The sequence below is a fragment of the Trichechus manatus genome, unplaced genomic scaffold, assembly GCF_000243295.1.
Source record: "Trichechus manatus latirostris isolate Lorelei unplaced genomic scaffold, TriManLat1.0 scaffold00145, whole genome shotgun sequence".
In the NCBI taxonomy this organism is placed as follows: Eukaryota; Metazoa; Chordata; class Mammalia; order Sirenia; family Trichechidae; genus Trichechus; species Trichechus manatus.
The window spans coordinates 1,640,034-1,650,974 of record NW_004444081.1 but is presented as its reverse complement, the minus strand read 5'-3'; the positions used below and the strand labels follow the sequence as shown (position 1 = coordinate 1,650,974).

Sequence of the window (10,941 nt, the reverse complement as noted above, 5' to 3'; positions counted from 1 at the left end):
GCAGTTATTAGTCATTGTCATATTGAATTTGTAGTACTTTTTTATTTTCTAGGTTTTATTATTTTATCCATTATATATGTATGAACATACTCCTACCAGCTTCACCCTTGTCTTTTAAATACATGTCTCCAGCATTAGTTGTTATTGTTTTATAGTCAATATCACCCATCTTCTCCTTCATAGTTTTTGATTTTAGAGTCTTGTTTTAAAATCCTTCTTTACTCCCAAATTCATGATCACATTCTTCTATGTTTTCTTCTAATATGTTTGTGGTTCAATCTTCATTTTTTATGTATTTTTCATTCATTTACTCAGTTACATTTAGCTCTTTAACCCATCTAACATTTATTTTTGTGACTTTTATGAGACAGGGATTGAACTTCATTTTTTCTACATGACGAGTCAATTGTTCCAATGCCATTTACTGAATGAGTTGTTTGTTTGTCCCACTGATTTTTAATGACACTCACTTATAGAATTTGTTATTAGACTCTGTTCTCTTCCATTCATTATTTCCTGCATTAATTCCATAGTATTTTAATTACTAAAGCTTTATGATATATTTTAGATATCTACTAGGACTCATTCCTCCTTAGTTTTCTATTCCAAAATTGTCTTGGCTATTCTTACATCTTTCCTCCTCCATATTACTCTTATCATCTGCTTGTCAAGTTTTTAAAAATTCCCATTGGAATTTTGATTGAGATTGCATTTAATTTGTAGATTAATTCTAAAGGAAGGTGATGATTTACAATAAGTATTACTATCCATTAAGATGATATATTTGAAGTCATTTGTATCACTTTCTACAAATTTGTATGGTTTTTCTTCAACAACAAATTGTACATTTCTTATTAGACTTATTCTAGGTTCTTCATGTTTTGTATCTTGCTACTGTAAGATTTTTTAATATATATGGACTTTCAGCTCCAGATCAAGATGGCACTTCTCCGTATTCCCTTCACTAAGTACAGCTATACGGCCCAGGTATTATGTATAAAACAAACATAAGAAGATCCCGAAAGGGGAAGAGAAGACAGAGGACTAACTATGGGCCTCAGGACGAAAAGTGGCACCACTTTTTGTTTTGTTCCTTGTTTTGTTTTGTTTCTTGCCAAATACATCCCAGATTGAGTGCTAGAGATGATGGCAACCTAGAAAAGCCAACATAGCAGATGAAAAAAAAGCCCCCTAAGAACCCTGATTTCCCTAGCCAAAGTACCAGAAAAGGGATAGTAAGACAGAAAACTTTTAGACAGTAACTGCCCAATGATTCCACCTTTTCTTGAATTCTTTTTGGTATTTCTCTCCCAATTTCCTCTATTTTCTGTATCAGGGGGTCTTATATTAAGCAAATGTTGGAACTTCTGGATCTATTTTTCATATTGCAACTTTTCAAACTTCTGTAATTGCGCTTGCCTATGTGTATCCCAAATTTAATGTGGTAAGGAGAAGCAGTACTATATGCTTAGTCTGCCGTCTTGAAATAGAAACCAGAGATTTTCGTTTTACTAGCACTACCCAGATCACCCAGAATCTTTCATACATAAGTTGACAAAAGAAGGGTATCATCTTCAAAACATTCTTCACTTATGTTTCCACGCAATCTTTTGCTTTACATAATACTTAATATCTCTGGAAATACTGTTCTTAAAAAAACAGATTGGTAAAATAAGGTATTAAAAATTCCTTCTAGGTACCTTAGGATCCCATTAAGAAATCTATGTGATTTTTTAAATGTTCTTCCTGATAGTCACTGATTTATTCACTCAACAAACATTTACTGAGCACCTGGGAGTTGTTCTTTGTGTTTGAAATACAGAGATCCCTTATCTCAGAGAGAAGAAGGCAGAGAATAAACAGTAGTCATAAATAATAAAGTTAGAAAATGTGAAGGGCTGTGTAAAAAAGAAAAAGGAAAGCTGAGTAAGGATTGGTAATGAGGGGTGGGGTGACAGTTTTAATTAGCATGACCAAGAATGGTCTCACTGGGAAAGTGACATTTGAGCAAAGTCTTGAAGGAATAAGGGAATATATGGTGCAAAGTTCTTAAAGGAGTAGCATGTTTAATGAGTTAGAGAAATAGCAAGGAGACTAGTGTGACTAGAATAAAGTGCACAAAGGAGAGAGAAGTCAGATAGGTAATGGAAGTCAGATCATGTAGAGCTATTCAGGCCATTTTAATAACGTTCAGGCCTTCGCTCTGAGTGATGTGTGGAGCTATTTCAGGATTTAATGAAGGAATGAGAAGACTTAAATGTTGTGTTGAAATTGGGCTGTAGCCATAAAATGGAGAAGGCTGAGGACAGAGCAGGTTTGGGGGATATTCAGGAGCTCGCTTTTGGATATGTCATGGTGGACATAACTATTAGAAATAAAAAGCGATGTTCAATAGGCAGTAGATACAAAGTTTTACAGTTCAGAAGGAAAGTTTGGACTGGGTATATCAATTTGGGATTCATTGGCATATAGATGTTACTTCAAGCAATGAGACCATATGTGATAACTAAGAGAGTGAGCATAGGTAGAGAAGAGAAGAGGACTGCATCACTCAGGGACTGGACAGGAAATGGAGGACATACTCAAAGATGATAACTGAGGAAAGTTTAATGAAGGGATTTTCACATACGTATGAGCTAGCTTAAAGGAAACCAACAAAGGATGGTGATGCATCTTAGGGCTTAGTGGAAGGCTGTCACCGTCCCTGAAAAGCAAGGAGAGAAAGCAGGTACCAGAACCCAGAGAGAGCTGTGGCTGTACCTCTAGAAGGCACCTGACAAAAGCTGTGGCCTTCAGCAGAAGAACACAGCCTCTTCCCCACCTTGCCCATCAGGGAGGGATCCAAGAAAGCAAATACTCTGATCTCTCTTTCCTCCCACCTTCCTACCTCCTCCTCTCAATGGCCAAAACCAACTGGAGGACAGATGGCAAGGGAAGCTGACAGATGAGTTTGAAATGCCAGCCTCTCAGGCTACAGAGCCGTGGAGAAAGGATCTGGAGGTGCACATAAAAAGCAAGGACTAAAAACTGCACCTAGAGAACTCCAACATTCAGATGCCAGGGAGGAAAAAAAAAGCTTGAGAAGGAAAAGGTGGCAAAGCAGAAGGAAAATCAGGAAAGCATGGTGTCCTGGAAGCTAAGGGAGGAAAATATTTCAATAGGGAGGGCATGATCAACTATGTTAAATGCTGCTGATGGGTCAAGTAAGATAAGGATCACTGATTTAGCAATGATAGTCATTGTTGTCATTGATAAGAACTGTTCTGGTAGAAGGGACAGAGTGAAAGCCTGGTTGGAGTGGGTTTAAGAGAGGAAAGGATGAGGGGAATAAATTACAGACAGTTCTTCTGAGAACCTTTGTTACAGAGAAGAGCAAATAATTGGGTTAGTAGCTTGCTGAGGGAGTAGGTGTAATTAAGGGTTTTCCCTTGGTTGTTTTTTGAGAATAAGAAGGAAGGAAGACACTGACACAGTCATTCATTTCAAGAATTACTAATTTCATATTTCATCCTGAAAAACAATCCAAATTTTTTAGTGTCCTGGAGACTGAATCTCATTAAAACCACCATGTCTAGCAGCTTTCTCACAACAGCAATTTTCCATTAACAACACTATGGGAATACCTATTCCTACTTAATCATCCTAGTCAACATTCCCATACCATTTACCACTACTATTCCATACATCAAAATATGTATGAAATACAAAACACACCTGAGCAGAATAAAGATCTTTCACTCCACTGAATTCAACACGAAAATAGAAGTTACCTTGAAAAGAGGCCAGAGAAAAACTCTTTTATTTTCAGCCGAGGATTAAGTATGATTCCAGCATTTAGATATACGTAGTCTAATCTCTGAAACCTGCAAATAAAATGCAAACACAGTTTTGTTAGCTACCACTAGGAAGACCCATAGTAAAATCATGGCCAAAATGGGGGAGGGGATTCTTCTGTTGAAAAGAAGCTAGCCAAAGGAACTTGATATGCAGTATCAAGTTTTCTCTGCTTCTAAACCGTTTGCCTGGGTGAGAGTTCCAAAACTGAGGTGCTGACTAGTATCAGAATGATTGGCCCAGGTCTGAGCCCCAACTTCATCTCATCTTTTGTTTATTTCCCCTGCAACTGTCCAACCCTTATTCAGACTTCAGTACGTAACAAAGGAAATGTTTTTGTCTGCAGTTAAACTAAAGATATGGGAAGAATGGGCCTAAGGGAGGGTCTTAACACAAGACCCTTATCAGGAATCCTCTCAGCAGCCCTCAGGAAACGTTTTAAGATAATTACCTTGTGACCTCCCTGTAACCACCCCCCTTAGTCATGTATTTAAACTAACCAATCCAAATAGCCCACATTCGTGTTTCCAACCAATCACTATAAAGCCTCCCCCCTTTGAGTTATCTCACCTCCTGCCTACCTAATCTTGCAGCTTCTAATGAGAATGCCGTAGTTTACCTCATAAATATGCCTATGTAACTCCACCATTTTGGAGAGTTTGATTTCACTTTGTGAGATCAGACGTGTCCCTGGTTTGAACTGTTTTGAACCTTCAATAAATCTCTTTGCTTTTATTTTTAACAGAGTATGCATTCTTACTCATTGACATACCTTTTGCCCAGAAAAATTTACAATATCTTGTTGAAGGGGCCTTCAGTCAGACCCTTCTAGGACTTATCATCAAGGACTTATAATCAATCTATTTATATTACCACTTTTTCACTGCACCCCACTCCTCATGTCCTCATTTCCTCCCTTACCCAGGCAAGATTCCATGGCTCACCATCATCATCTTTCCCCATTAACTCCCTCGCCTCCCTCCCCCTTCATCATACTAGTCTGATAAAGCCTCAATCCCAATTAGATTGAACTCTCTATCTCCATCACACACACAGCTGGCTAATGCACCATGCACCATGCTGACCAGTCTCACTTTAAATTCACAACCATAACACTGTTTGAGGAAAGCATCTGAGGGGCATGTTTGAAATGTATCTCCCCCTGCCCCATCCCCACACCTCTCTCCCAGCCCCTGGAAACCACTTATCTTCTGTCTCTGTATTTGCCTACTCAGGACATTTCACATAAATGGGTGGCCTTTTGTGTCTGGCTGCTTAAACTTAGCATGTTTCCAAGGATCATTCATGTCCTAGCATCTAACAGTAACTTCATTCCTTTCAATTACTAATATTCCATTTTACAGATATGCTACACTTTTGCAGTATTTGCACTTTTTTTTGCCATTGCAAAAAATGTACATTTGTAATACTGAAATAATATAAATGTGAATGGCAATTTTAAATGGCTCAGTGTGCTGTGTAAATTGGGCTGTGGGCATAATAGACCATGTACCAAAGTCAGTGCCTGTAAGAATAGAATTAACTAGCAATTTGCCAACATTTCAAACAGGTAAAATCCTTGCTGTCCACTATCCCTGGATAACTGTATAGCCCCACAAATTATTATGGTGAACTAATTAATAATAAAAATTGGACCAATTTATGAGTTTTCATGATTCTACCCAGAACAATACTTTTATTTCATGTAATATACTTTTGTCCAGTTGAAACCAGGGATTTCCAATAAAAAATTTATCCTTAAAAAAAATTCAAAACCTTCCTTTTTTCCCTAGTATATTCTCTCTCCCACTCTACTAGACTGACTATTTAACATATTTGCCTCTCTCCTAGAACCTCCACACCTTCCTGCTCCTCATTTTTAGCTGCTTTTGCTTCCTATTTCACTGAGGATAAAGGAGAACCAGCCAAAAGAAAAATCTTCACCCTCCCACCACCACATCTCCCAACCTACCTGACCCCTTCCCTCCACCTGAACACTGACTCTCATTCCTCATGCCACTGTGACAATTCTCTGGCAATTCTCTCCTTCCCTCCTCTTTCATCAGCCTTTCTACTGCATTAAACTCTCCCTACTGGATTATTCTCAACTGATTACAAATATGCTAATATCAACCATCTTCAAAAACCCTCCCTTGACCCCCATATTCTTCTCCAGGTATCTCATTTCTCTGTCTCCTTTACTGCAAGACTCTTCAAAGAGTCATCCATACTTCATGTCTCCATTTTCTCTTCTCTCATCCTCCCTTAAACCACTCCAATCAGGTATTTGTTCCCAGAATCATCTTTTGTCAATGGCAGCAATGATTTCCATGTTGCCAAATATAATAGCAATTCTCCATCCTCATCTTACTTGACATATCAGGACTATTTTACACAATAGATTGCTCACCCCTTTTTTCTGGTCACTCTCTTTTGATTGCTACTTTGCAGTCTCCTTTCTTAGATTCCCCTCTTCTTCCCAGCTTCTGAATGTAGAATAACACAGACTATGTCCTCTGCCCTCTTTTTTCTCTCTGTGTTCTCTTCCTGGCTGGCTGATGATTCTCACATTTATATTTCTAATCCTTCTTCCTTCTAAACTCCAGATGTGTATCTAACTGCCTACTCAACCTCTCTACTTGCATATTTAATAGACAAGTCAAGACTGACATACCAAAAACTGAAATGTTGACTTCACTCCAGAAGTCTGCTTCTCCCACAGTGTTTTCCAGCTTAGTAATGGCACTACCATTTGCTCAGTCAGTTGGTCCAAAAACTTTGCTGACTGCTAGATTCTTCTCTCTCTTCACATCCAATTTATCAGCAAATCCTGTTGGCTCTACTTTCATATCCAGAATTCAACCACTTCAAGCCACTATCATCTCTTACCTGACTATTTGCATAGTTCCTAACTCGTCTCCCTGCTTCCACTCTTGTCTCCCAGTAACCAACATGATCATTGAAAAATAGTCAGATCATGTCATTCCTCTGCTCAGAAGTCTACAGTGGCTTCCCACCACTGGGAAGAGAAAGAAATAATGCTGAAAATGTCCTCACTCTATCTCTCTAAACTTATCTCCTACTGCTCTCTGTCTTGTCCACTCTACTCCAGTTACACTGGCCTCATTTGACATTCCTTGAAAATGACAAACATACACCTTTCTTAAGACCTTTCTCAACTCCCTCTGCCTGGAACACTTTTCTCAGACATCTACCTATTCTTTATTTCCCTCAGGTTTCTGTTCAAATGTCACTTAATCTTTAATCAGAGAGGTCACCCCTGACCTCCCTACATAAAAGAGCAACTTCCCTATTCCCCACCTCACCCCTACTAGCAATTCCTATCCTCTATGTTGGAGCCCTGGTGGGGTAGTGGTTAAGAGCTCAGCTGCTAACCAAAAGGTCAGCAGTTCAAATCCACCAGCTGCTCCTTGGAAACCCTACAGGGCAGTTCTACTCTGTCCTATAGGGTGGCTGTGAGCCAGAAACAACTTGACGGCACCTAACAGTATGCCATTATTTTAAAATTTTTAAATGCTAGATATATTTTAAACCCTATAAGACATATACTTGGTTTTATATAGTCAATGTCACTTAGATTTATTGTAATTTTGCACTTTTGATCATTCTTAATTTCTTCTTTTATTTTTAACTTTCCACCCAGATCATGTTCTTTCTTTCTGAAAAACACCATTTTTTTCTTTCCTTAAATGTAGGACTGCTGGTGATACATTTTGTAATATCATTATTTCAACATCATTCTTGAAACATATTCTTGCTAGGTATAGAATTTTCAATTGGCAGCTCATTTCTTTCAATGCATGAAAATATTATTTCGTAGTTTGTTTCTTTTTTTTTTAATACCCAAAAACACCTTTATTTTAGTCTTCCAACAGCATATTGTTTACTTTTTGTCCAAGATCATCATGATTAACTCACAAAAATTGGCATTTACAATCATCTTCACACGATTTCCCTTCAACGAGAAACTTAGCATTATAGAATCTCAAGATTAAAAACTTAAAAAAAAAATCCATTTTGTTGCCTTTATAAAACAAAACAGAAGCTAGCATAAGTCAAGAAAACCCACTCATACCTCAGGTCCTTCTCCTCTGGGAACCAGCATTGTTTTATTATTTCCATTTAGCAAAATCTGATCTAATTTAGTAATCCTTCCTTCTGGTGTGATTTCAAACTCAGTGACATCTTCCAATACCGTATTGACAAAGTCATCAAAACCTAGAAGCAAGCGTGCCAACAATTTCCTTATCACTCCTCATCACAGTGTGAATTCTCGACCGTATACACTTGTCCGCAAGCTCTAGCGGCAGCAGCTGCGATGGGTTAGTGGTAGCATTAGCCGCTATGGCTACGCCGGAAGTGGCCTGCCCATAGTTCCTGTTTCTGATGCTGGCTATCAGTCTAATCATTGTTGGGTGAAGGTGAACTGTGTTCTTTGTCTCTAGTTGCTTTTAGTATTTTCTCTTTGCTTTTGTTCTTAGTAGTTTCATTGTAACATGCCTAGCTCTAGTTGTTGTTTTGTTTATTTCCCTGGCTGGGGTCTGTAGTGTTTCTTGAATTTGTGGTTATGCCTTTCAAGCATTATCTCTTCAAATATTTTTTCTGCTTCAATAACTGTCTTGTTCAGAGACTATTTATATTAAACCTTCTTATTATGTCCTCTCTGTCTCTAGCCTGCTTTTCTGTATTTTCCATCATTTTGTCTCTCTGGGCTTCATTGTGGAATTGTACTCTTTCAATTTACTAATTCTCTCTATAGAGGTGACATATTTCTTATTAAGCAAATCCATCTAATATTTAATTTTTGCTAGTGCATATTTTGGTTCTATTTCTTTTAATCTGCTATTTTTGTTTCTAGTACTCTGCTGAGCTTCTTAATCTTTAAACTTCTTGAACATTGTAAGCATTGTTATTTTAATGTTTGCATCTGGTAGTTTCAATTAACTACCACCCTGTGTGGCACTGTTTTCTATTGTATATGCTGGTTCTCATTCACGCAGTCTTATTTGCTCAGTGTTTGGCTATTTTTCATTGCATGGTAGACATTGTTTTTGAAATATATATATATATATATATATTTTTTTAGAAATAATTTGAGGCCTAGGATGATAATACTATCCTGGAGAAAGGATTTAGATTTTTTTTTCTGCCACATGCCTGTGTGCACTATCATCTGGGATCACTCACCTTTATCCACCTTCAGGGATGAGATGATCAGAAGCTTCTCTGTGGGAATCAATCTAGTTCTGCCTCAATATCTTTTTAGAGTACAGTCCTTATAGATTTTACACAAAATAGAGGGATTACCCTCCCCACCCCCACACAGTGGGCTTTGGACTCCTCCTTTTGTCTTCCTAGTCCTACGGAGTGCTTAAAAGTGCTGCTCTCCCTCCCCATCTCTCGGCTCCTTCCTAGGCTGGCAAATACCCAAACAGCAAACACAGCCTTAAACAGCTGTCTCACCCCTCCGGATTTCTGCCTTTTCCTGGATCACGGTCAGATAATTCGTTGCTATATTTTTATCACTCTAATGCCTTCAGGCAGATTTTTCTTCTATATTTTTTTCAAATACCTATTTTTTCCCTCAAAAGGTTCTTCCAATTTACCATTTATACATTTATCAAGAGTGATAGCCCTAGCTTCTAAGTTCCAGTCACAGCAGAATAAAGTGTATGAAACTAAATTATGTGCCAATAACAATTGTAAACTCTGGAAAAAAATATATAAAAACTATCTAAAGACACTGGAGGGTGACCCAACATGTGCAGAAAACAAAAAGAGTATTTGACCCTTAAAAGAAGAGAATCACACTGCGTGAGATCAACATTTACAAGTGTTTACCCCTTAAGGCATTCCTTAGCCTCTCTGGGATAGAGCTCAAGCAGAAACCTGCAGGCTGTTGGCCTGCAGTAAGAAGAGTTAGAAGTAGCCACCGTGATTGGAAATTGAGACGTAAACCTTATCCACAGAAGGTAAACCAAAGCCAAATCATTGCCCTCCAGTCCATTCTGACTCATGGCGTGTGTGTCAGAGTAGAACTGTGCTCCACAGGGTCTTCGTGGCTGTGACCTCTCAGTAACAGATCACTAGGCCTTTCTTCTGAGGCATCTCTGAGTGGGTGCAAACGTCCAACCTTGCGGTTAGTAGCCAGGTTAGTAGTCAAGCGCTTAACCATTTGCACCACCTAGGGACTCCTCCACAGAAGGTCGTTGTTGTTGCTAGGCGCCATTGAGTCCCTTTTCATCTCATAGCGACCCCCATGTGACAGAGTAGAACTGCTTCATGGGGTTTTCTTGGCTGTAATCTGTATGGAAGCAGATTGCCAGGTCTTTCTCCCATTGGGTGGGGTTGCACTGCCAGCCTTTCAGTTAGCAACTAAGCACTTAACTGCTGTGCCTCCAGGGCTCCTGTTTCACTAGGTTGGTATTATTGTTGTATGTGTATTTACTTAGGTACAAAGGTCTGTTAGCACATATTTTGAATAGTATTTCAGGGATTCAGACACACTGATTAATTCATTCATTCCTTCAACAAATATTCATTCAGTCGCTCTTACATTCCAAGTACTGGGTTAGACCCTGGGGCATTTGAGGATGTTATATTTGTATTATGCTTTCTCATTTTATAAAATAATTCACCATCATATGAGAGAAAACCTGCCAACAAGAGGCATACCTTTGCTTGAGCTCCTTGGAGGCCTGGAACACCGACTGCAGGTTGCTAACATCCACCTGCACAATGGTGACTTGGGCTTTGGGGTGAGAGGCCAGCAGATCAGCTTGGACAGCTTCCGCTTTGCCCATGTTCCTGCACGCCAAGCACAGGTGAAGCTCCTCGTCTTCTGCTAGTAGCCGCTTGCAGAGGGCTAGGCCTATGCCACTGAAAAGGACAGTTCCAGCACAGGGCCTGCATTAATCGGGATGGTGCCACATAGAAGCATTTCTCTGTGGTTTGGAAGACAGACTTTGACAATATTAGCTCGAATCAGGAGCCCAAGGAGAGATAGAAAAACATTCTGAAACATGATTTAAATCAAGGTGGGAAGAGGGGAATCCTAAACTCTAGTAGCTACTTACTTGGGGCACT

At 39.0% G+C, this 10,941-nt stretch overlaps 1 protein-coding gene and 1 pseudogene across 1 annotated transcript in view; both read right to left on the bottom strand.

Moving 5' to 3' along the window:
• LOC101361551 (3-keto-steroid reductase) overlaps positions 1-10,941 on the bottom strand; it is a 30,039-nt gene that overhangs the window by 18,069 nt on the left and 1,029 nt on the right. Inside the window, exons 2-3 of the mRNA XM_012558201.2 lie at positions 10,531-10,734; positions 3,771-3,863 (exon numbers count right to left, since the gene is read on the bottom strand). Of these exons, the coding sequence (XP_012413655.1) occupies positions 3,771-3,863; positions 10,531-10,734 (297 nt within the window). The remainder of the gene's footprint in view (positions 1-3,770; positions 3,864-10,530; positions 10,735-10,941) is intronic.
• Positions 7,736-8,397, bottom strand: LOC105756743 (U6 snRNA-associated Sm-like protein LSm5 pseudogene; annotated as a pseudogene).